At 34.9% G+C, this 27760-nt stretch overlaps 3 protein-coding genes across 3 annotated transcripts; all 3 read right to left on the bottom strand.

Moving 5' to 3' along the window:
• Positions 1 to 313: 313 nt before the first annotated feature.
• On the bottom strand, positions 314 to 5590 carry LOC132903428 (uncharacterized). The gene has a single exon (XM_060951730.1). The coding sequence runs from the start codon at positions 5588 to 5590 to the stop codon at positions 314 to 316; it is 5277 nt and encodes a 1758-aa protein (XP_060807713.1).
• A 9792-nt stretch (positions 5591 to 15382) lies between these two features.
• On the bottom strand, positions 15383 to 20224 carry LOC106132015 (elongation factor Tu). Its single transcript, XM_013331312.2, has 6 exons — positions 19827 to 20224; positions 18813 to 19066; positions 18349 to 18472; positions 17602 to 17852; positions 16101 to 16329; positions 15383 to 15628 (listed from the first exon to the last, which is right to left on the bottom strand). The coding sequence occupies exons 1-6, from the start codon at positions 20122 to 20124 to the stop codon at positions 15426 to 15428; spliced, it is 1359 nt and encodes a 452-aa protein (XP_013186766.2). The 5' UTR covers positions 20125 to 20224; the 3' UTR covers positions 15383 to 15425.
• Positions 20225 to 21059: 835 nt separating this feature from the next.
• LOC106132022 (WD repeat-containing protein 48 homolog) lies at positions 21060 to 27379 on the bottom strand. The gene is made up of 4 exons (XM_013331323.2): positions 25746 to 27379; positions 25462 to 25626; positions 24996 to 25175; positions 21060 to 23839 (listed from the first exon to the last, which is right to left on the bottom strand). The coding sequence occupies exons 1-4, from the start codon at positions 27261 to 27263 to the stop codon at positions 23744 to 23746; spliced, it is 1959 nt and encodes a 652-aa protein (XP_013186777.2). The 5' UTR covers positions 27264 to 27379; the 3' UTR covers positions 21060 to 23743.
• Between the last annotated feature and the right edge of the window lie 381 nt (positions 27380 to 27760).

Below are 27760 nucleotides of genomic sequence, written 5' to 3'. Positions count from 1 at the left end.
CCCACCAAGGACTTGTCCTTTAAAAAACAGTCTATAAGAACTTAGATTCACTTCAATTAACAAAAATTCTAGTACGTATTCTATGTCAAACCTTATTGATTAATTACATGTAAACGTAAGATTTGTGAAATTATTATAAAAGTATACAATAAAACCGCCCACCGTGACAAGGCTATAACATACCTATACTACAAATGCTTTATTTATTATATAAAACCGCCCACCATAACATATGGTGGAACTAAAGAAAGAACCTAAAGAATATTATTCAATTTATAGAAACTACAATATTTTTTTTTTTAACAAACATGAATTATTTAGGCAGTAAACAAAGTTTATTTATAGGACGTTTCAACAATTTGTCCTTGCATTTTATCGTAATAACACGAGTGATGTTATCTTTGCCTGGATGTGTTTCAATGATTCTACCAAGAATCCATTTAGTTGGAGGAAGATTATCCTCTCTAACAATTACAATATCACCAACATCAGGTTCTGATTTTTTTGTAGTCCATTTATATCTCTTATCTAAATTTAATAAATAGTCTTTTGACCATCTATGCCAGAAATCATTCGCAATTTTTAGGACTAATTTCCATCTACTAGTTAAATTAACATTTTCAGTTTGATTCGCAAAATTATTGTCACATACATTAATGAGAGGTTCACCTACTAGAAAATGACCAGGCGTCAAGGGGAGAGGGTCGACTGAATGTTCACTTAACTGAGTAAGTGGTCGAGAATTGAGGCAAGATTCGATCTGCACTAAAACCGTACACATTTCCTCATAGGTCAGAGTACGATCCCCTATCACCTTCTTTAAATGTGTCTTAACTGAGCGCACACCTGCTTCCCAAAGACCACCAAAGTTAGGACTAAGAGGTGGAATATAATGGAACTTTGTTCCTTCCATAGCTAATAATTCCGCAATCTCTTGAGGAATTTTTGATTTAGTTGCGTTGAAAATTTCTCTGAGCTCTTTGTCAGCACCAACAAAGTTAGTGCCATTGTCGCAATGCAAGTCGGTGCAACGACCACGACGACCAACAAACCTACGAAAAGCGGCAATAAAACCCTTGGAAGTCAAATCAGATACCACTTCTATGTGGATAGCGCGTGTTACCATGCAAACAAATAAGCAAACGTAGCCTTTGTAGGATTTAGCTCCTCTACCAGGAGAAAATCTGAGATTTATGGGGCCCGCGTAGTCCACACCTGATGACATAAAAACCTTATTTGGTTTCAAACGAACTTCCGGTAACTGACCCATCAGTGGGGTGACTTTACGTTGAGAATACCTAATACATGTGACGCAACGTCGAAACAATTTCTTGAGTAATATTCTAGCATGTATTATCCAAAATTTGCTTCTTATGTAATTGAGCATAGCTTGAGGTCCACCATGCATCGTTGAGCTATGAGCATCCTCTACAATGACCTGGGTAAGAAGACTCATCTCAGGCATTATTAAGGGATGTTGTTCGTCGTAACTCAAATGTGATAAATTTATTCGGCCACCTACTCTCAGAAGTCCCATTTCGTCTAAAAAGGGGTTGAGAGCGTGCATTGAATTTTTCTTAGGGACATAACCTCCAGACATAAGTTGCGCGATTTCCTCCTTGAACCACAGATGTTGTACTCTCTTAACACAACTTAATAAAGAATCATTCATTTCTTTCGCTGTGATATAATCCGGATACTTCTCCCTTTCGATATTTTGTAATCTAAAACTAAAAATTCTCCTCACATATGAGACAATCCGCAACATTTTCTTCAGCGATGAATATTTACTCCAAAAGAAATTCTTTTCTTCTTCTATCAAGTGTTGATTTTCGTCTTCTTTTTTCAGTGCAACTAAAGTCTTGATTTTCTGTGATTTACTAGCTCTTGTTTCTTCTTGTGTTGTGTAGTCTAATTTTGAAAATGTAATATTTCTTTCATAAAGGAATATTGGTCCACTCCACCAGAGCTTCTCTCTTTTGAGATCAGATGGTTGTAGCCCTCTGGATGCGCAATCCGCGGGGTTGAACTTCGTACCAACATGATTAAACTGACTACTTTCTATAATGTTAAGAATTTCCGATACTCTATTGCTAACGAAGGTTGTCCATCTTGATGGCAATCCACGAAGCCACGCCAAAACAACGGTGGAGTCTGTCCATGCGTAGAGCCTATGCTTAGGTACATTCATAACTTGTGCCACTTCGTTAAGCAATTTTGCAGCTAAAACCGCTCCGCATAATTCCAATCGTGGAATTGATAGTTGTTTCTCAATCGGAGCTACTTTTGTTTTTGAAGTAAGTAGGTGTACGTGAATTTCGCCATTAGAGTTTATTGTTCGAAAGTACACCACTCCAGCGTAAGCCATTTGAGATGCGTCTGCGAAGGCATGCAATTCAACTTCACAACCTTGATTAAAATTTAGCCATCTTGGAATAAATATGGTTTTTAGTTCTGAGAGTTCAGCTCTGTATTTGAGCCATTCGTGTAACAAATCTTCAGGAAGTTCATCATCCCAAGACAACCCAGACTTCCACAATTTTTGAATGAAAACCTTTGCAGTTAAAACAACTGGAGCAATCCAACCCATTGGGTCGTATATACGAGCAATATCAGACAACACCTGGCGCTTTGTTGGTGATTTATTAACTTCATGTAACTCTACTGTATATTGAAATTCGTCTGAATCTCTGTTCCAACAAATGCCCAGAACTTTTACCATGTTGTCAGCCTTAATGTAAATTGATGGAGCTGTTTTCTGATTATCTTGACCGATGAACTGGAGCAATACCTTGTTGTTGCTACTCCACTTCTGTAATTGAAAACCGCCCGCTTCCATTAGCTTGTTCATTTCAGTATAAATTTGAATAGCTTCTTCTTCTGTTTCACAGCATGTCATTAAATCGTCGACATAGAAATCTCGTTTCGTGACTTCTGATGCTGTAGGGAAGTTGAGTTGTTCATCGTCTGCTAAACGTTGCAGTGATTTTACTACTAGATGAGGTGCACATGCTGTTCCAAAGGTGAGTGTAAGCAACTCGAATTGACCCAGTGGTTCATCTGGGTTGAATCTCCATAATATCCTTTGAAAGCGTGTGTCGTCATCGTGTATACGTACCTGCCGGTACATTTTGACTATGTCTGCAACTATACATATTGGGAATCTTCGCCATCTCATCAAAATGTGCCTTAAATCTTGCTGTAGTTTGGGACCCATAAGGAGGTTGTCATTCAACGAAACGCCGTTCGCGCCCTTACATGATGCGTCGAAAACAACACGTAATTTTGTCGTCTCTCTGTCTTCCCTTACGACGGCGTGATGTGGAAAATACACTGCCTTTGGATGAATTGCTTCGTCCTTAATTTCCTTCATGTGACCCAGGTCCTGATATTCCTGCATTACCTTACCATATTCTTCTTTTAATTTCGGGTTCTTCTGTAGCTTCTTCTCCAAATGATAAAATCTTTTCTGTGCTATCTCCTTTAATCCTCCGTATTGACACTCTGGATCATCGCTGTTAAAAGGCAATCTAACCACAAACCTACCTTCCTTGTTTCTAGTAGTAGTTAAATCAAAAAACTCTTCACATTTTTCTTCCATCTTGCTGAATTTCTTTTGAATTGAGTTTGGCTCATTTTCTAACTCCCAAAACTGTTTGAGTAAAAAGTCTTCTTTGACTTGAATATTTAAACTTACCATTTTTGTGACATCAGTTGGTGCTCCTTGCGGCACCTTACCTGAAATGATCCACCCAAAGATAGTGTTTTGTGCTAATAAGTGTCCCTCTGGGTGTTTGATGATGTCATTCAAAATGATGTCGCCGTATACTTCGGCTCCTAGTAAAACGTCGATTCTACCAGGTGAAATAAATCCTGGATCGGCCAGTGATAGGTTCTCGATTTCTGACCAATCAGGTGATGAGGGTTTGCTAGAAGGCAAACGCGAAATAAGAGATCTTAATACGTAAGCAGAAATTTGAATACATTTACTTGGGTCCCTACGAGACTCAATACGGAAAGAAACCATATGTCTTATATGCAGTCGACCATCTCCTACCCCTGACACGCAGCCGCTAACAGGTATACGTTTAAGGCCTAACGTCTGAACAGTCTCTTCTGTTACAAAGGAGGCTTGAGAGCCTTGGTCGATCAAGGCACGCAGTAGACAATACTTCCCGTTGAATGAATACGCTTTCACAATGGCCGTTGCCAAAAGAACGTCAGCTGAACCGATGACCGTTTCTTCCTTCGCAAAATTGGCAACGACGTTCACGCCATGATTGGGTGATGAATGTTGAATATCTGCTTGATTTTGTCGCTGTGATTGTGTGTGCGCGTGATTGTTTTCCGATTTATTGGTAAGCTCTTGCTGTTTCTCCTTCTCTTGATGAAGCAAGGAGTGATGTCGTCTACCACATCTACGGCAACTTGTTGTGTAACGACATTTGTATACTGAGTGAGTGGGTGATAAGCAGTTATAACATAGCGATTTGGTCTGTACAAACTCTTGTCTCTCACGTGGTATTAGTTGTCCAAAGCTCTTGCATTGGTAGAGAAAATGATCTCCCGAACACATAGTACATTGATGTTTTGTAATGTTGTCGTGAACTGATGCAAATGATTTAACCTTCTCTGTACGTTTGTATTGAGGAGCCTTGGAAATTTGTTTACCACTGTCAATCATTTCCAGTGTCCGAAAACGAGATTCTAAAAATAGTACCAGATCAGACCACGAAGGTAAGGCATCGGATGCAATTCCACTGGTATTGACTTCCCATTGACGGAGTGATTCATTGTCTAGCTTGGACACCACTAAGAAAATGAGGATGACATCCCACTGCTTTGTCTCGATTCCTAAATTATTAATTGAGGTGATGCACGACGTTGTTGTATCCAACAAACTTCTAATTGCATGGGCTGATTCGCTAGTTATTTGTTTTTGACTGAATAAATTCTTGAGTATTATGTTTAAGTTGTACCTTTTGTTGTTGTATCGAGCTATCAATTTTTTCCAGGCAGCATCGTAGTTTAAATCCGTGGTGGGCAAATTTCTTATTAGAACTTCAGCTTCGCCTGATAAAGTACTTTTAAGATAGTGCAGTTTTTCTACAGCGGACAAGCTACGGTTCTTGTGTATAAGTGAGGTAAAAAGATCAAAATATTGCTGCCAGTCCTCATATTTACCACAGAATTTTGGTAACTCGATTTTTGGTAATTTGACTTCGTTGGACCTGTGTTTTTCTACGACAGACTGAGATTCCATGGACCCTTGGGCTTCCTCAAAGACATCTCCCGTTCCACGAAGAGCCTCTCTTAAACAGCCCTTGTAGTGAGTGTAAGTTTCTTCAAAAATATCGTATATCCCTTTAACAAAATACTCTTGAGTTTTGATTTCTTCTGTAGTTGCTGAACCGTAAATATTATAATGCTCCTGATTAAATTCTTTCCATAAAGCATCAACATTTTCTAGTCTAGTTTCTATATATCCTCGTGTTATTCTGTCCTTCGGACTCTTTTTGTAATTACTTTCAGCTTTTAATAACTTGGCAAGTCTTTCTTTTTGGATAACGATTGATTTATTCACACTCATGATGATAGGCAAGTTTGTTTAGTGAAAAGTCAATGGAATTCCTAATGAAAATAATTAAAATATATGGAATATTGAATTAAATTATTTGTAAATGTCTCTCGTAAAACGTTTGAGTATGTATTTCCCGTCTAGTCACTGGGTATAACTCGAATTATTCAAAGTTAATGAAATCACTTAAATTTTTTAAAAGTTCATATAACTTCGTGAAACTCGCAAGTCCAATAATTAGTTAATTTTATAAGTTCATTTACTCACAGTTTTATGGTCCAAATTAGCTTGATTTATAGCACTCACCACTACCACTTCATTGAATGTTTCATAAGTCTTTTTGCATGTTATTCCCGGGTTTCGGCACCAATTTTGTTCAATTCGCGAACTACGATATTAGAGCTTTACAACAAATAAAAACACACACACACTTTAAATAATATATATTGAAAAATAAAAGCGACCTAAATTATGTATCTCTTTGATGAATTATTGCGTAGTTAGTTTTTGATATTCAAATTTTTTCACTCAAGTTCCTTAATAAAAAACAAAACATGTAACTTTTTATAACTGGCCAGTAACATGTGAAAAAGAGGTTGACACTGTTTAATGTATGGATTTAATAGGATGACAAATGTTAGGAAATGAAGCGATTCTTTACATAAATTTCAACAAATAGGCTAATTTTATGTTAACGCTACAACGTAGTTGATACTGGCAAAGTGTTAAATGTTAGGAGTAAGCTATATATGGCCTGATTATTTTTGTGGGATAGTTATAATATTTTCGATTAAATCTGTCCGCCTTAAGAGATATAATTACCGTACTCAGATATTAACTGCCTGACTCATAGACCTCTTTTTAACGTAATTTTCTCTTATGTAAGTTCTAACCTAGTGTCTTTTTGTAAATCAAAAGATATGTCCATACCATACCATGACAAAAACATATACACTGGACTAAGACATATAATTATTTCGTTACTTTTAATTAAAAGACTACCGAATGAGTTGACGTTTTATGAAATCTTATTTTAGATTAAAAAAATATATATCTTATCTTTTTTATCATAAATATTTCATTGTGTTATTATTATTGATACCGTCATACCGACCCCATATTGAAGCTTCCATTTCAATATTAAAAATGGATATTAGTACAATCGATTTGCACTTAGCATACGAATTTAGCGTGTAGTCAAAGATATATTCATTTATTCTTATATATTGAAGAGAAATACGTAGCACAATATGAAATGTTTAGTTTGTTAGTTGAATTTTAGTAGTTATATTAGTTTCGTCTTGTTAGAAAGTTAACTCTGTATCATGAAATTGTCTTCGTTGATTCCTACGACAGTTGCACGAAGTATTAAGACAAAGCCAAACTAATATTAGAGGGATATCTCTTATAGGTCTAATTAGGTCACTCTCGATCTGAAATTAATACCAAATCTTCTGATAGGAATTATTCAAGAGCTTCTTAAGAATTCTTTATTTAATACAAAAAATGTATGGTTAAGGGTAACTCTCTAATATTTTCTATCAAATTTGTTACTGCGGAACGATTTTCTTTATAATTACTATCTTCTATTACAGCCTTCACGATTTTTTAACTAAAATATTTCAAAAATTGTTTTTTTTTTACAAAATATGGGAGAATAATCTCGCGGAAAAAAAATTACTTATGACTATTGGATGAAAAAAGAGGATTTATAAGTTTTTAAATATTGACATCGTTATGAAACTAAAAAGACCAAACTTTAGCTGAAGATGATTATTTTAATGTCGTTCTGTTGTTGCAAATTTGGGGTGTTCAGTTTTAAACCGTGGTTGATATAACGTTAAGCTCAATTTTCTTTCTAATTACTCACAAGCTTTCATGTCAAAATGTAATATATAAGGAAATCTGCTCATTCAGTAACAAAATGTGTAACCATGATAATTATTTTTTTCGTAAATAAATTCTTTAAAAAAACGTAAGCTCAATAATTATACTAACCACGGTATAAAAATCGATAAGGCCAACTTACAAATTATATAGGTACGCATTACTTACATCTTTTTTAAATAATAATTTGAGTGCGTTTACCCTCATTCTGCCTGGTGGTCATGCAATACATAATGTTGATTTTCTACCAAAAAATAATATGTTATTTATTAAACACTTACCATGCACTTTCTTTCTCTCATTGAGCAATGAAATTTTCCATTTATACCTAATATAAGCTAGTAAATATTAAATAACATATCGTATGTGCGACATATAATTTGTAATTGGGCTTTTATCTTTGGCGTTGTTACCTTCTCTTTCCAGTGTTGCCATATAGTAACAATTTACCTCAAAATCTCTGTCTTGCAATGCTTAGATTTCTTGTTTCGCGCTAAACCGTGTTCATTGTAGATATTTAGAAAGACTTATTATTTTTTAATAATTTGTTTCGTAGATTATAGTTATTTTGCCAACCTAAAGCTACGGAAACATTGAAGTGCGGTGTTGAAAAATAAATTTATGGGAGTCAAAAATATATATAATTACTCAAGTTTTTGAAAAATTGTAAAAACGAAATTCGTGTACATTAGGTATTTTTTTCGTGTTTCGTTTTGGGAATGTTGAAGAATTGATAAATCTGTTTATTTATAGCAAAAATGAATTTGTTCGTTTATATAGTTAAAGTATTTGTCTATTTTTTTTTTGTAAATAAATTGCCATTCGCAACGCACGTTTGATGTTAATCTGAGGCAATGCAATATTGTTGATTTTTTTTTTATTTATTTAGTTTGACACAGATGAATTTATTTACTTATATAATTTATATTGGAAATGCAAAGACCATATAGATGAAATGAATTTTGCGGCTATGATATAAATGCTTGCTATTTGACCTCCATTATAGGATATGATTATATTTCATAAGAAATTGTTTAAAACTCTTTATGGTGCCACAACTAGCTTCTTTTAAATTAGATCTTGCGATTGGGGCATTGCTTTTGTATATTATGAAGGTACTATAGTCGAATATAAAACCTCTTTTTTAAACTTGTTTACAGAGGTGTGGAATGTAAAATCTTCTAACAAAAACTTTGTACAAAGATACGTGTTTTTTACTTTGTATATAGTCACGTCTATATCCCTTGCGGGGAAGATAGATCCAACAGTCTTGAAAAGACTGAGAGGCCACGCGATTTTTTTTACTATAAAACGTGATATTTGTATCCACAAATTGCCACTCTAATAAAACTAGATTTAATTCATTTATTCAAAAGACTATACCCTAAAATTCATGGACCGCATAAAACTTGAAAATATTTAAAAGTTATAGAAAGTAAGGGATATTCTTAGTAGTAGTCCCCTTTACTGCGTTATGATTTAAAAAACAAAAATTGACCAAATGAATGTTAATTCAGTCTGTATGATGGCTTTGTGTCTGTATTTTTATACTTGTAATTTGTGCAATTATACAAAATTGAATCATTCTTTAATTTAATACAAAAAGTAAAAGAATATTAAAAAAATTAGGCCTACGACAAAAAAGGATATAATAACGAAGATGCCAGCTTTAATGTAAAATGGCTGTGAATTGCGCGAGTGAATATAGTTAACAATGCCCTAATCGCGAGCCCCTCTTAGCTCAAAACCGTTCCTTCCGTCCAAGAAATAATGGAATTTTCAAATAGAAATATAATAGCCTAACTCTCAATGCATTTGTCTCAAGGGCAACTCCCCGCTTTGCACCAGTTGTTTAAGTTTCTATTCTAAGGATATCAAATGCTAATTTCTGAATTTCTATATGACCAACGCTTAAAACAGCATATCTTTATAAGAATATTGTGTGATATAACCTAATTATAATTAATGAAATGTCCTTTTACTTAGTCCCTAAACGTTTTATAATACCAAAACTATTCAGTACTTAATTTAAAGCCAATATAGGGAACGCTTACGGTGGTATAATGTTAAGTGTAAGTGAATGATTCTAAAGTTTTCCTAAAAGTTATCAGTGATTCGTCCTATCGTCCTTATGGTCGGTGACGCGCTGTCTATATTTATGGTACAAGGTGCTAAAATAAAATGAATTGTAAAAAAATAAAGCCCACAAATATAATATGTTATGTAGGCAGCGTGTTGCATACGGTACTACACTTTAAACTCTTACGCATATCGTTAATAGCCACGTCGAGGTACAGGGAGCGCAATTTGAATTGCGAACACGTTCAAAAACTAAATAGGCGTGGCCGTTTGTGTTCGATATTCAAAATGGCGCGATAAACTGTTTGTGCATTTAGTGTGGTACCGTCTTCGGCCACATCAATTTATATTTATAACCTAAGAGAACTTACGAACGCTAGAATTTGTAGTTAGTAAATGCATGAGTTTCATAATAGCGGTTGTTGATTTTATTTTTGTTTATTGAATAAATAGTCAATGTTTTAGATATTTGAGATTTTAGTGAATTTAGGCAACAAGATGTCCACAAATTATATGTAATGGAGTCTTCAAAGGTCCCGAAGTACTGCTGGAGTATATTTCACTTTTTTAATTAAATTCTCACCTTTGTTCAATTTCTTTGTGACTAATTCTTTCCGATTTGAATGAAATATATGTTTCTAATATATGTATGTTATAACTATATATAACTGAATAAATCTTTAGTTATGACATTAGTTTGCCTTCCCTTATCACTTAAAATGTTTACAAAAGTGAAATGTACTCGAGTCAAATCTGAATAATTAGCTCTTATAGAAGACCTTCGCTTCAAAATCCTGATTGTACAAAAATGTGTGACACAATGTGCGAGTGCACTCCGATAGGTGTTTCATTAGGACTCGTTTAGTGTAAACCTTAGCAAGACTGGAATATGGTTGGTTCTCATGAGTTGGAAGCCTGAGAGTGGCGCAGATTGAAAAAGAAAAAGATTTTCTTTTAATATAGATACACTATTATTTATTTACTAAGATAACCGAATGAAATTAATTTGGGGAAAAATGACGAAAACACAAGTTGTTAATAATTTTTCCATCTTACACTTTAACGCAATAACATTAAATTCATAATTCGTTGATTGGATTAGGGAGCGCTTTCATAGAAATGAGCGGAGACTTGCAGAAATGGACCAATCAGGTTACGTTCGTTCAAAGAATGGAACGCTTTGATTGGTTCGTTTCTCTTGTAGAATGCTGAATTTTAATACATTTGGATAGTTAAGGTAAAAATTGCATCTTTGTGAGATAACTTGTCCTTTGCACTTTTTCTGTCTGTGCTAATCTCATTTGCTCTAAAAGTGATGGATTTTTGACTTTATAAAGTCTCAATAAGTTGTTTATTTGGAATAATAACGCATGGAAAGGACGACATTATTTATTCGCAATACCTATATAAAAACATATATATATGCACAAGAATGTATTATCTATACTCATCAGTGTTTTGTAAATGATATAATCAGGTTCGTTTACACAAAAAGTAGCGCTGATATATTGCAAGAAATAGAGGGCTATGATTGGGCAATTTATAACGTTTCCGTGTTTGTGTAAACGCACCTTTATTATTTATAATAAATTTGCTATTTTTGCTGCGCTTTCTAAAATATATGATTAATATAATCAAAAGTGTAACTTCATGTTTTAATGTCTGTCCATTTATGCGTTATTATTACAATGTTGTGTTATTTTGTTCATAACAAATTGTTACACATAATTCAGTGTGTCTCAGACAAAGCTGAGAGTTAATTTATGTGGATCAATATTAGAGCTTTATCGAATTTGATAATAATTTATGGATATTTATATAAAAGAAGAAAAAACTAATAATGGAACAACAAAAAAAAAATAACGTGGTAGAAAACTATAACTCACTGTTTAGATAGTTATTCCTGCAAGATTGTGTATTGTAGTTGGTTTTTTATCTATTTTAAATGATGCTAGTTGTATTGTGAGCCTTTGCCAATAGGAGGAGTTAGTATAGGTGGATACGGTCCTAATGCTTATAGTACGAATCTTATAGTTACATGTTATAACCGTGGTTAAAAGAATCCTCGTTTAGAACAAATTTTAACTAAAATTTAGCATAATATGTGTCCTTTTAGAAAGCGGCAAAGGATGTCTTATGAGCCGGTAGTCCGATGTATTGCGGAGCACAAATACTCTATTCTTATTAAAAAAAAAAAGTTTAATCACTGTTTTTATACTAATTCGGTGGAAGTAATGGGAATGTTTCATATTGGTTGCAAACGTTAGTATGTATAGTGGTACGAGTGGACAATAAGGTGGTTCAGTCCTTTTTAAACCTGATTGTGATACGTGCAGCCGACGGCCGCTGGAACCACCAACAATTTTAAACCTAACTCTTGTATTATTAAGTTTTACCATCGCTTCTATGACGTTTTGCCTAGTACGGGCGCATAGTTTCTTTTTCTAATGGGTATTTAGCGGATTTAATATATTTTGAGCCATTATTTAGTGTGCATAGTCTACTAATATTTTTGCTATTCGCAAGTTCGCATTGATTAGCTCTGTCCATATTAAAGGAATGGCATAATGAATACGCGAGGACCAAATCTGGACTTTTTGTATTTTATTGTGAGTTTGAAAACGTGGAAAATACAGGATTTATTTTGCCAGTTCCTCTTAAATGTAAGTGAGAATTTCTAAAATATTTTTTATAGACTGTAAGTGTTGGTAAATTAATTTTTTACATTATTAATGTACTGTGTAAGCGAAGTACACGAGTATTACATTGCAGTTCGATGGAATTTTCTATTTTATTTTATAAAAGTCCGAGACAGCGGAATTGAAGAGCCATTCAGTGGATTTTTAGGGCATACGTTATCGAATAGTTAGTTTTAATTGTGGTGCTAAACTACACACTACTTCGTCGACACCAATAATGTATTTTGTATATTTATCTTTAAGTTGTAAGTGATATTTAAGTGACAGAATTCTGTTAAGTATACACGTGAATTGGCAAATGAAATGGGGATAGTTTTTTTGGTTTTGGGTAAGCGTTTAGTGTTGGAAATCTCACTACATTTATTCTCAGTGTCAATTTTATATTTTCAAATTTCATGACACTTGCCATGGTGGCTACCATAGATAAACTGTGTCTATGGTCGCTACAAATTAACAGATTTTGGTCAGCTTGTTTTAAGTCTTGTAAGCTCAAGTATAAAATGTATTTGTAACGTTAAATTTTTAACTCCAATGTTAATGAGTTGCTTGTTTTCTATTATCGGAATTGTTGATAGCATTTTCGTGTTCTCGACACACTGCCACTATTGAAATGCCCATTATTAACGTATTTTTAAAGCTGCATTCTTTATTATCATTGTTTCTTGTTACTTATTTGTTGTTTTAGCGAAGCTTTGTAGTCGCAATCTGTGTAAATGAGACGAAATGAAATTCGCTAGTCCTATCTCATATTTAACTTTGGATCTGTCCGTATAGTTGAAATGTTTAGACGTTTTAAGATACTTAAAGAATAATACAAAATATACTGTCTGTGGTGAATATCGAATTTTATGAGCTTATTAAAACTTAATTCCGTGGTATTGGTATTGCGAAAATAATGTATCGTGGTGTGCTAATAATTGTGTATGATTTTGATATTGCGCGGTTCAATTTTCTAGTCTCTAAGATGACGTTAGTATCTTAAACTGACATTTTTTAATATAATACGTAATGATTTGTAAGCCCTATATGTTATGTAATCGACAGAATTATTGAACATATCGGATCTTTTAGATCATCAGGACATTTAAATGGATATTGAATATCTGTCATGTCATTTTACATAACAGGGGGTAGTTTGAAAATTTTATATCCAAAGATGTATTTTCTGCTCTGCTAATCAATTAATATTTGTATTTTTATAAACACAATCGTGTTTAGTATCACTACTGGGGCCCGATTTTTACACAATCGTAAAGTTCACGTCTGAAAATCTTTAATTTTTTTTTTCTACCCTAATGAAAATTAATCATTTAGCATGTTTTTAATTTAATTTGAGCATTTATCAGTTTTTTTTTATTGCACTTGATTTTGTTATTGAAATAAAATTTTGTGCATTCTTCCCTGTATGTGAATATTTAACAATGCAAAAGATGGAAATCTTCTTAAATACTTACTTTTTGTAAATTTTAAATGTAAAGTCGACAGAATAAAGATTTATATAAAACCTGCGTAAAATTAGTTGTACCTACGGTACAAAATTTAGCTCAGAAACCTTTTTTTGCAACGCTTTTTTTTGTCAATTGCGTAAGAATCGGGGCCGTATTGTTTAGTGGAGTGCCCGAGCCGTGCAATATCGAAACAAGTACTACCAAAAAAAAAAAAAAAGAAATGTTTGTTATCGAAGCTAATAGTATTTCATAAGATGCCAATTTAGCTATCGCATTGGACCAAGGATTTATAATGTAAGTGTAGCTCACTTTCACTTCGCTGGTGGTAATAGCATTTTACATAGATGGAATTAAATATTTTGACAATCTGTTCTCAGTGTTAGATCCATGTATACTTACAAGTAAACTTGTGATTGATGTTTATAGTTGTACAGAATGGCGGGACATTGTGACAGACTGAATTTAGCGCAGGTATAACTATTGGGTTGGAATATAATGTCATCGTAGATGTGTGCAAGCGCAGTATTAAGGCGGGTGGTTGTGCGCGAAACTTGTTTGGGTAATTGGCCATAATCTTTAATAGTTGCCATATATAACCTTTGTCAGATACCAAAAGTCTAGATAGAGAGGAAGGTTCGGATAAAATTAATTAAAATTGTACAAATAATTCATGAATTTTATATTCTCGAAGTGATAAAAGTATGATGAGATTGAAAACCAGTTGCTTCTTTATTATTTAAAGATAGATAAAAACTTATTAATGAGCCAGTGATTTGCAATCAAGTTATTTAATAATATAAAATGCAAAGTTATCGAAGAGTGCGAGTAACTTTACTCAGTTATTTTATAATATTTTTTAACATTTTCTAAATTCAATGTTGCATAATCTCATTTGAGCATACATATTTTAACATACTTAACTAAATTTGTTCACCAAAAAAGAAAAAACTCACTCTTACGCTTAATTTAAAATGGGATGGCAATATAATGGTCATTGAACCTTGAAATGAAGCTTTATATTGAAATATAACAACATTTTTATAAATTCGTTATAATATTTGTAACGCGTCACGTTCAAATACTCGTTTCGCACATAACCACCCGACTAGTTGAAAAGTAGCGAAATAAAATAACCTTTAGGCGTATCGGTGTTATGAAAATAGTTCACAATTTATGAAAAAAATATATATATTATAATATAGTCTACGCCAACTGTCTTGTTCAAATGTTGTGAAGTGTTAATGTTGTCCTCCTAAACCGTTTAGGGTAAATATTGTTTATCTGATCTGTAGTTAATGCTAGATGCAGTCTTTTTTTTTCTTACTAATGTTTTGTTACTGTTTTGGCACTGTATTAATTACCTTCTGACAAAAAATATATAATGAATAAAATATTTTGTTTGTTTTATTTCTTAAGTTTATCCGAACAAGTGAAACAAACAAAAATAGGTAGTATTTAAGTGGGTTGAAAGTTATTACAATGGCAACTTATAAATTTATATGTGAGTATATTTGCCTGTTTTTTTTTTGTTTCGCCTTTTTAGTTATACTAATGTACCGATTTTGATGAAATTTGGTACAATAACGACCTTGAATTATTACATAGATGGCTTTGGGTTAAACTACGTTACGAAATTCACACCGGCTGACCAGCAGGCAATTATAATTATAACTTGTAAATAAAAGCTCACAAACAATTTAATAATTTATTAACATATTTACAATTATCCACACACTAGACGTACTTCATCACAACTTTTCCCAATTTCCCTTTGGGCACATCGATGGATGGTAAAGTTTCTGTCACTATCCCCGTGGCAACGGTCACGTTATTCTCCCGTATCGTGAACGGTTGACCTTGGGTCATGACCATGCCTTCCAGTAAGGTCAGGTATACCTCCCCGTGGTCTCCCGGCATCATCATTTGCATCGAAGGATCTGGAATGTCACGTATGATGTGTGAGAGGGAAATGACGGAAGGCGGACCCTGGACTCCGATATATTCTAGTGTAGTGTGGTTCCCGGCTTTAAGATCTTTCCATCTCATTCCCACGGATGTCGTAGAAGGCGACTAAGAGAATAGGCGCATATTCATCTAGTTAAAAGTTTCCATGCTGGTCTTAAAATGACAAACAAATTAAACATTTACATCTCTTTAGTGCTGATTGCAAAATTCAATCAAAGGTCGAGCTAATAAACTTTATATTCTTTCAGGCCTTTGTGGCCTTCCAAACTGTTGGCTCTGTCTACCCCATAAAGGATAAAGATGTGATTATATATATGTAAGAGAGATCTTTATTTTGAACTACGCAATACAACATCAGAAAGGAAAAAGCTGAAACGCCAATGTCGCAAGATTAAAAAAAAATACAAGAACACAGATGTTGTTGATGCGCTGTTCCCAACTTACCTAAATCAATCCTACACGCTATATTCCAAGTCCCGCTAAACATTTGCTGGGAATATTTGGAGAATATAGGTTTCTTCCGTCCGCCCTCGCTTCTCGTCAGGAAGTAAACCTTCGCTTTGTAATGGTTACTGAGCTCGAAACTCTTGGAGGCGCATAAAAGCATTCCCGTTTCAACTGATTTCATTTTCATCCCCCTTAGTAGAACGCCTACGTTGTCGCCGGCAAGGGCCTGGAAAGTATAAGAACGTACTTACATATAGTCACGTCTATATCCCTTACAGCATTCATGAAAAACTGAAAGCCACGTTCGGGTACGGTTTTATAATAGAATTGAGAATTATAGAGTAACAGGTTGCTAGAGTTTATAAGTCTATCCCTTAGTCGCTTTTTACAACATCCATGGGAAAGATATGGAGTGGTTCCATTCTAAAGTGCCGGAAACCATACGCCTCTGTATAAGAAATACGATTCAAAACTAGTATTTACAGTGTCGGTGGTTGAACAGCCAAGGTGAATAAAAAAGCTTCATACACAGAAGGGCACAGGTTCAAATCATACCGCGACCATGTACCAATGATTCTCTTTTCATTCGTGAGTCGTGGGCAAATAAAACGGTGAGTTTTATCAAACCTCTCCAAACTTTTACTGTGGCGAAAATCATGGTGAGGAATCCTGCACATTCAGGCAACTGGCTGGGTAACCATGATCCAATATGAGTAAGGTTGCCCTGCAAGGTTGCGGAGCTCAGACGATTCGTGTAAAAACTTGACGCACGCCATTGGATTGTGGTCACGGGCGGACTCAAGGCTTCTCTTCAGAGAGGCGAGGAACCGGGACTAATGCTAGGATGATGTTGAAAAAACAAATAAAATTAATTTAAAGAACCTCAACATTCGACAATTAACTATTTTCATTTATGTTATTTAAGTACATTACACAGTTATGTAAGTACATTAGTTTGAATACTAACCGATGCTCTTACGGTGAGGGAAAACATCGAGCGGATGCCATTCAGGCAACTAGATATGTAACCATGGATCCAATACGGGTTAGGTTTACATGCCAAGGTTGCGGAGGTCAGATTAGAGTCGCTTTATGTAGTAACCTAACTCACCCAATCCAGGATCCATGGTCAAAGGCATGCCCCGTGCTCCTCTCCAGAGAGGTGAGGATGCAACTGGGACTAAAAGCCAGGAGGAAGAAGAACATACATACATATAGTCACGTCTATATCCCTTACGGGGTAGACAGAGCCAATAGTCCCGAAAAGACTGAATGGCCAAGTTCAGCTGCTCGGCTTAATGATGGAATTGAGATCCAAATAGTGACAGGTTGCTAGCCCATCGCCTAAAAAAAGGATCGCAAATTTATAAGCCTATCCCTTAGTCGCCTTTTACGACATCCATGGGAAAGAGATGGAGTGGTCCTATTCTTTTTTGTATTGGTGCCGGGAACCACACGGCACACCTTGAAGAAAGAAGAACCTTCCACAAATACTAACCTCCGTAACACTCTTTCTAAAAATTTGAATATCAGACAGTGACGTTTTGATATTATATCCGAATCCCATTAAATCCGCTTCATCATTCTTCTTCATCACTCCCCGTTTTATAGTCCCGACCACCACTGTACCTCTTCCTGGGACCGTGAAAGCGTTGTCTATGGGCATAAGGAAGGGAGACTTCAAGTCTCTCATGATTGGTGGTATGTATGAATCCATTGTGTCTAGGAGTTTCCTTATTGAAGACGCACCTAAAAAAAATAAGTTGAGAAGTTATCTGAATCTATGTTTTGAACGAGTACTTACTTAATTTTAAATTATATAACTAGATGGCGTCTGCTGCTCGCGTGAAACTAAATTTAAGTTTTCCGCGGGATATTCTTGAAATCCTCTAAGTAATTGTACCTAGTAATGGAATTGGAAAAAACTAACATACTGTGCCGACCCCACGTAGAAAGTGGGAAAAGGTAATGACGAAGAAGAAGAAGATTCTTGAAATCCTCTTTAGCCCCTTTAGACAACAATACGCATTTTGTGATTTGATATTAAGCATGTAGGTTACATGCCAAATATCAAATCACTAGGTTTGATGGATGAAATACTTATTGGGATAAGTCCGCCATTGTACACATTCTTTTAAATCCAATGAGTGTTAAGTAATTTGTTATATTTCTTTTTTATGTGCAATAAAGAGTTTACAAACAAACAAATAACAAAAATAAAATTTTGCATGCAAAGTATTCGTACCATACTCTGACTCGTCTCCGTTCAATGCCTTCAGCGCCGACCCGCAGATCACAGGCACAGTGCTGCCGTCGTAACCGAAATCTGAGAGCAACTCTCGCATTTCAATCTCCACTAATTCTAATAGCTGAAAAAGAGAAAATTCCCTTTAAATTGACGTAACCCAATCGCCAAACATAAAGCAAGTTATTTGTCTTTCCCATTGATGTCGTAAAAGGCAACAAAATGAATAATATGGGCACATTCATATAATTAAAAAACAGTGTGTGCTAGCCACTTCGCTTCCTGTGCAGATTGTAAAAGTCAATCAAGGGAGAGGCTTATAAAATTGAGATTTTTCTTGTATTTCATCACTAAGCCATACAGCTGCAAATGGCCTTACAGTTTTTTTTAAGCTATTGTCTCCGTCTATACCATAAGGAATATAAACTTGATTATATGTAAAATATTTTAATAGACATACTAACCTCATTGTCAACAATATCAGCCTTATTAATAAACACTAATATGTAATTAATCCCCACTTGTTTCGCCAACAATAAGTGTTCTCTAGTCTGTGGCATTGGACCGTCGTTAGCCGCTACCACCAAGATGGCTGCGTCCATCTGGGAAGCACCGGATATCATGTTGCGGACGTAATCAGCATGTCCAGGGCAATCTGTGTGCGCGTAGTGACGGAGTTTTGTGCTGTAGCCGACGTGTGCTGCATTTATGGTTATGCCTAGAAATTAAATTGCAAATTTAATTCAATTATAACTTCTCAACTGTGTGGAAAGGTATGTAACGGGAAAACATTTTTAGGGGAAAACAAAAAATTCTAATGAATTTTTAATTCTTATGTTTTGTTTATGTTCAGGATGAACAGGCAAAACTACAGCAAGTGGAAATCCATACGAATACAATACAAAATTTCCATATTTTACTCCACAAGCTATCTTATAAATTTTTCTTTTATCAAACTTTATTATAATGTTAATTATGCATATATCATCAATCAGTGTGGACAGTGCACGCCTAAAAGGAATTCAGAAGCACATTTTTATTCAGATTACTTTATAAATATTGATTAAACTGTACGAAATCTAATTATTTTCAAAACAAATATTTCGAATAATGTTGTTTTCTAATGGTGAAAGTATTTTTGTAATTAATTCAGTACTTTTTGAGTTTACTTGGTACAAATATATAAAAAAGACAAATATATGATTCTCTTTATTAATAGTGTGGATATATTTAAAAAAGTAATTAGTTTAACTTGTGGGAGCTATGGAGACACCAAACTAGGCCGAGGCTTATACCTTAGACCACCAAGTCCCCCAATAACTTTCAGTGTATAAATTGTAGTAACAAAAAATTATCAGCCTACCTGTAGGAAACAGACGTATCAGTTTGTAGGTACGTATATTGTCTTTAGAAGTAAAAGCTTTACTACATAGAGTACAGAAGAAAGTAATGTAATTTAACCAATATGATGTAGGTACCTCTAGCCTTCTCCTCGGGTGCTTTGTCAATCTCTTCAAACGATGTGAACTTCGCCAGGCCATCGTTAGCTAAAACTTTAGTAATAGCAGCAGTTAATGTGGTCTTCCCGTGATCTACATGACCAATAGTTCCAACATTACAGTGTTTTTTCTCATCAACTTTGGCTTCGACATTAGTAGAATAGTTATTACATAAAACACTAAGAAATGAGCGATTACATGGTAACAAACGTTGTTTATATGTTGGTGTTTTATTTAGATAAGTATATATCGAGCGAATAATGATTCTCACGTTCATAGTTTTGTAATTATCTTGTATTTATTCATGAGTTTCTTAATAATATTAAATTTTAAGGTTATGTTATGTTTGCTAATATTCTGACATGACATTAGTTACAGTGAGTGATATTTCATTTCCCTTTTAAATCAGGGCAGCAAAGGCTAGCCAACTGACTGACATAACAAAAGGAGGCGCGTGCAATAGAATGAAACATATTAACCTACTTACATTTAGCCCTTTTTTATCTTATACGGGTAGTAAGAGCCAAGTTTCAGAATAGAATAGACTAAAGGACTACCTAGGTACCTTCAGCTGGATGACGAATGTACTAGATAAATGCGCACATTCCCTTATTAGTTATTACAGATATGTATGACATCTATGGTAAAAAGCCACTTCCGCCACATCCAACTATGTACTTCAATTAAAACACAATGTATTTAACAGTATTTATTCAATACATTCACGCTATGCAAGCATCAGACAATATAAAACAATGCTTAGTTAGACCAATGACATCACGCTTCAATAAAACCAGGATAATATTTACAAGGACTTATTATTAATAGTAGGTAGCAATAGGTACTACTAATCATTCTTTATCAGTATAGACACTGCACTGTCAACCACGATAAATCTTTTTCACAGGGCAGTTTATTTATTACAATGCAAAATTTTCATTTGCCTTTAGACATTAAATGAAGCCTTTACACGTGTCACGTGACTAATACCATAATTAACTAAACGCAAAGCTAACTTCAAAGTTCATAATAATTAAAATGCAAGTGTATCTGTTACACTTTATATAAACCACTGAACAGATTCTTATAAAATTAGAAATGTACCTAGTTAATTGAAGATTTCTATTTCCTCTCGGCACGTTATTCAAGCGAATTCGCGGGGAGAAGCTAGTATTTTATTAACAAAGGCCACTGGTTAACTGATACAATGACTGAATTTTATAGCTTATTTATTTATCTATACTTAAATAGATTTACACTATGTGACAATATTACAGTCAAAATTTAAATTATATGTAGATATTGAAGATGCTTCGTTCACATGAGCTTAGTATTTAGTTAAAGATGCAGTTAAAATATATCCATTGGTTAAATAATATTACCTGACTTAATCAAATCTATTTATATAAAAAATACATGCAATGCAATGCAGGCTCTTTCAGTGATCCAATAATAAAGGGTTTTCCGAATCTCCCACGAGAACGGACATTAACGGAAATTTTAGAAAGAGTTCAGATAAGGGATATGCTTCAATAAAGCCACTTATTATGTGGGAGAAGATATAATGACAACAACAGAAAAAACAATGCTTAGATGGTGACAGGAAGGCCTACGAACATACTTTGATTAAATTGGAGATATCCTGGCGAAATGTCAGGTTAAGAGTACTCTAAACTGACTAGATTGCATGTACATGAAGAAAAAGATGCGTAAATGGTAGCAAGTAGAAAGATGTAGTCCTCTGCCTACCCATCCATAGTCACATTTTTCAACGGCGCAGTTCCCTCATTTAAATCATTTTAGCTAAAGCAAGACGAAAATATTAAATGTTCTACATTAAATTACCAGATAATATTACAAGCGCTTTATTGGGCTAGGTTAAATAAATCAGATGTTATCTTTATTAAGTAAGAAAACTACATAATACACCCAGACGTACTAGCCCATTACAATAGCTTGTAATATTATTAAGTAATTTAAAGTAGAGCTTTATAATTTTCGTCTTTGTTTTAGATAAAATGATTTATTTCAAATGAGGGCAGCACGTTGAGTTAGTATCTCGTAATACAAGTTTCGAACTTACTACGAGACTAACTCAATCTGTGTAATTTGTCTCCTATATATTAAGTGAGAAATCTACGCGACTATCTGTAGATTACAATATTTAGTTACTAAGTTCATGTAAACAAAGCACGAATGACTAAAATTCGAAATAAGTATAATATAAAAAGCACTCCGATCTTCAAAAAAATATTAATTAACGAACATAATCATTTAGGCAAGACATTACTAATACATTTCATTTGTGAATTTTATTTGGCTAAGAATAAGACTTATGATGAGAAACTGAAGAACAATGAAGCAATAAAAAAACATACTTTTTAAGTGTGTCATTTTCTATTGTTTAAACCTATGTAATTAATACAATTTTATACGTTCATATAATCACGTCTATATCTCTTGCGTGCGGAGTAAACAGAGCAAATAGTCTTGAAAATACTGAAAATAGGCCACACTTAGCTGTTTGGCTTAATAATAGAATTGAGATTCAAATAGTGACAGGTTGCTAGCCCATCGCCTTAAAGAATCTCAAATTTAAAGTTCACCCCTTAGTCGCCTATATAGTAAGTAGTCGTTATACTTTTTTTATTGGTGCCGGGAACCACACGGTATTTTATACCACTATCAAAATTTTATCTGCACTGGACCTAACACAGGATAACACATTTTTTTTTAAAACAATCTAAATTTTCAGTGAATGTCGGAAAAGGGGACTAAGTGAATGAAAACTCGGCAAAACAATGTCGCTTTTCGCTTCAGATTTCTTTGGATAGACTGATAATTAATATTTTTTAGGTAATAGATGAAATAACATCATATTTATTAACACGCCAAGTTATTCAGAGGTCTCAAGTTCGATCCCCGGGTAGGACCAGACTAAAAAATCATCAGAATGACCTGTGACTTATCAAAATTTATCTTTTACACTACAAGATTAGAACATATTTTGTATAGCTCAATTTACAAAGAATACGTAATAATACATATAAGACTACAGAAGTAGTAATTACTGCTGAATGTGACGTCACAATTGATGGTAGTATTATTATATTGCATCTAATTTTCGAAGAAGTATATGACAGCTTAAAAACAACGCATAAAAGTGTGAGGTATGAAACACATCAATCCTATATTTTCAAATACAATCTGATTTCTACTAGCTATAGTCCCGGTTGCATCCTCACCTCAGTGCCGTGTGGTTCCCGGCACCAATACAAAAAAGAATCACAGACCACTCCATCTCTTTCCCATGGATGTCGTAAAAGGCGACTACTACTGTCGTAATAGGCTTACAAACTTGGGATTCTTTTTTAGGCGTTGGGTCAGCAACCTGTCACTATTTAAATCTCAATTCTATCATTAAGCCAAATAGCTGAACATGGCCGATCAGTTTTTTCAAGACTGTTGGCTCTGTATTCCTCACAAGGGATATAGACTTGACTATATGTATGTATATATGTTGCATCCTCACCACTTTGGAGACAAGTCCAGGGTAGGCCCTTGACCATGGAACTTGGACTGTGTATCAGTATTTTCAAATACAATATGACATTCGTATTATTCTTTAAAGGTAAATCTGCATAATTTGGCCCTGAAATATTTCATCAGAAACTTGGACACCATTTAAAAACCCACAAACACAACACTTATGTTCACACAATATTTTCACTGTCACCCTGTATTTTTATCCTTACAGTCGAAATATGGTGGCAAGTTGAAAGATGCAGTCTCTGCCTACCACTCCGGGGCAGAGGCGTAATATTATGTATTCACTCGAGCATACAAGCGAAGGAACAGTACTTTTTCATTTGTGTCTTGCACAGGGTGATTGCGTTTCATTGTTTCAACACCCTGTAGTGTAGGGTGAATTCCACATTGGACTTCCAGATAAAATGGCGCACCGTTCTCAAGTCCATATTGGGGTCTAGCACCTGAAAGAAGAATATTTTTTCTAAATCATTCGTTCATATAATCACGTCTATATCCCTTGCGGGCTAGACAGAGTCAGTAGACTTAAAAGACTTTGCCACATTCAGTTGCTAGGTTTAATGATAAAATTGAGATTTAAATAGTGACAGGTTGCTAGCTAATCGCCTAAAAAAAGAATCCCAGGTATATGAGCCTATCCCTTAGTCGCCTTTTACGATATTCGTGGGAGAGCTACGGAGTTTTGCTGTTTTTTTTTTTTTATATTAGCGGTTTATCTTTTATTTATCTACTGAAATAATCTTCTGCAAATATAATTTAGAGTCTGGAGAAGAACATAGGGTAGGTACCTTTAATCCTGGTAAAAATTATAGTTCCCGTGGGATTTGCGAAAAACCTTTATCCTTAAGTACCGAGTCTTGATACGGGCTCTTGTGTAATTTTATATATCCTACTCCTAATATTATAAATGCGAAAGTTTGTGAGTTGGTATGTCAGGATGTCAGCATAGATGTTTGTTACTCTTTCACGCAAAAACTACTGAACCGATTACAATGAAATTTGATATGTAGCTAGCTGAACGCCCAGAATAACATACAGGCTACTTTTTATCCCGGAGTTCCAGCGGGATTGATAGGGTTTTCATGCGGACGAAGTCGCGGGCAGCCTCTGCATACATACATACATAAAATCACGCCTCTTTCCCCGAGGGGTAGGCAGAGACTACCTCTTTCCACTTGCCACGATCTCTGCATACTTCCTCCGCTTCATCCACATTCATAACTCTCTTCATGCAAGCTCGGCGGTTTCGTGTACTTTTGACCTGACCCTTTACCAGGACATCCTTAATTTGATCAAGATACGTTCGTCTAGGTCTTCCCACTCCGACCTTTCCCTCCACACTCTCCTTGTATATTCAAAAATTCAAAATTCAAATTCAAAATTTTTATTCATTATTATAGGATACTATATATCGCTTAATAATTGTCAAAACGTATGGTTTAACAACATTGGTTGACGTCAAATAAATTACTTTAAAACTAAGTTTACTGCCGCTTCTTCCAAGGCGTCAGTGCAGAAGAAGCGGTATTAAACTGCACTGCAGCATTTTCTTCAACAACGAAATATATCTGATGCAGTCTCTAGTATAATATAAAATACCTGATCTGCACACAGCAGTTCCACTCTCTCATCGGTCCCATCGTTGACGCTGTCCTCATTAGCGCTACCCTTGCCACTGCCAGCGCTGGCTCCGTTCACGTCTCCAGAACCGACTATCTTCTCTATAACGTGTTCAGCCACTTTACGGCATTGGATGAAGTCATTTGCCACTAGGCGGTCCTGTAATTAGTATAAAATTACAATGAGAAATGTTTTGTAATTAATATGGATGTATAACAAAACTACAATATTATAAAATACTAAATTTTGAAAGTTCTAGAAAAAGAGACATATTAATTCTGAATTTTTGTCAGTCTCTGTGGATCTAAAAATCTGAATCTTCATTTCATTTTTTAATCTGCAGCAGAATTTGTTCTGCTGTTTCTTCTACACCACTTTCAACTTCATTAAGCGATACATTTCATTATATTTAAGTTAATGAATTTTATCTATTAAGTTCAGTAACCTTTTTCTGTCTATCCTGCTTACTCTGACAGCTAGAGTGAGACAGAAGATAGAAAGGCAGCTTGTTGAGTTTAGGAGCGGCCATCTCAACAGCCACGTCCACCACCCACAAAGGCACAGTCTCGTTCAGTAAGTTCCCTTCAGTCTCGCCGCTTGCATCTCCAACCTGCAAATTTAAAAGCTTGATAAAATATAAATTGTCAGTTCCTTTTATAGTTTGCCATGCTGAATAAGACTAAGTATTTAAATGTTTAAAGCCTTGAACAAATAAATTTAAAACAATACCTGTAATCTATACAACGTCCTTCCTCCAACTTCACTAAATATCAGGGGAGTGTGTATTGGCACACTAAAGAAGGTATTACCAATGACCTTCTGACCAGATTCATTCACTCTGCTTGGGTGATTCCAATGCTCCAATAATGCTTGCAACAAAAGCGCTCCAAAATTCACCTTCTGATCATTTTCCGTTGTCAAACCAGCCTCTTTCGCACTCACCCAAGCACTCAAACAATCAGTCTCATCTTGCCCCAGATGAATCGTCAGCATTCCAGTTTTCAAATCCACGTTAAACCAATTTGGTACATAAACCATTTTGAAACGCTTCTTAACCTCTTCCTCATAGTCCACTTCGCCTAAATCTTCAACTTTACATGCTTTTAATACGTCATACAAAGCTACGTTGTTTGCTGTATCTTTCGTCAATATGTGCCTTTTGTCATTTAATACTGTATAGTGTTTTATCGCTGGCCCCCCAGGAATGTTATGAATTGGCTGTGTCTGATACACATTGTTAGTGTTGTAACTATTTTGATTATTGTACATATCTGAGCTTAAGGAATTCCGTGGTGGCAGTTTCCAGCAACGAATGTCTGATTCCGATGTAGACACCCAAACACCTTGTTGATCAGCTGTGAAGCATAATTTCAAAATAGGAGCTGTTTCCTCACAAACTATGACAAAGTTATCTGGGTTACGTAATTCTGTAATAATGACTAGTCTATCTCTGCCACCTGATATGATGTGGGTGAAGTTTTCAGTCGCCAACAAAGCCCAAACAGCTTCTGAATGTACTCTAATTGTTGAAACGCACCTCTGCTGTGATAATGACCATAATTTTATTGTACCATCAGAGCTACCAGACACACATTGTGATCCATCTCGGCTTACGACTAAAGCTTTAACATTATCAGCATGTCCTTTTAGCTTCATCAATCTAGAGCAATTTCTAGGGTCCCAAACTCTTAATACTTTTTCTGTGGACCCGCTGACTAAAATAGTCCCAGCTGGGTTCATTGCAAGGCTATAAATGGACTCTTTATTCCCAACAAGACTAGAAGTTGTTACTGTGTTGTTGCTTGCTGTCAAAGCAGTCAAAGTATTGACATCCCACAAAAAGATAGCACGGTCCAGACCAGCACTAGCCACTTGTTCTTTATCTTTAGCATACGCTAGTGTCCTTACATAGTCTTTGTGTGTCCGTAAAGTCGACATACAAAAGCCTTTTGGGGCGTTCCATACTTTCACAGTCGTGTCAGATGAAGCACTTATCAAATTTTTTCCACCACAACATAAGACGATATCATTCACCCAATCTGTGTGGTGCTCCATACTTTGGATGTATCTATCCTGCACATTATTCCCTGTATTCCATACTCGTATAATGCCGTCTCGACCGGCGGAATAGAGCCTCCCTTGAGAAGGATCCAGCTGTAATGAACTAACGCCATTTTTATGGCGCCGTTCCTCTTCGTCGCGGATGACGAACGATACTTGAGTTTTCTTACGCATCGTCGTGCCCATTTTCCGACATTTTAAATTATTATATGAAGAATATTAATGATAAAAGTCAAATTTACACGAATCCACTCACAATCACAATTGCTCGCAGTCAAAATCAGGTTTATTTGACTTTGACAATTCGACATTTGATATTTTGACAGTCGTAATTTCTACGGTGAAACTTCTGTTTTTTTTTTAAACTAAGATCGAATCCATTCACATTTCGTTAAATAAGTTGAAGTGCATTCAGAATAAATTAATTTCATTCCGCTTTCAAATCATACTTTTACTGTACATTGTACCAACAAGAACCTAATTGTTCACTGAATCAGGTCCAATATCATTGATTATCGACCGAGTCCGATATATCTTACCTATAGGATCAATAAAGTTTACCACTTTTTTTAGTTTTCCACGTGGATTTCTTGTACTTGAGTCTTCAAAGTAACTGACGAATAAATTTCAACAATGTAATTCAATCCTGCACTTAGTTTGCTAAACAGTTCAATTTGCACATA

This window comes from Amyelois transitella, chromosome 26, assembly GCF_032362555.1.
Source record: "Amyelois transitella isolate CPQ chromosome 26, ilAmyTran1.1, whole genome shotgun sequence".
In the NCBI taxonomy this organism is placed as follows: domain Eukaryota; kingdom Metazoa; phylum Arthropoda; class Insecta; order Lepidoptera; family Pyralidae; genus Amyelois; species Amyelois transitella.
Note: the sequence above shows the minus strand (reverse complement) of the source record. Positions and strands in the feature narration are given on the sequence as shown.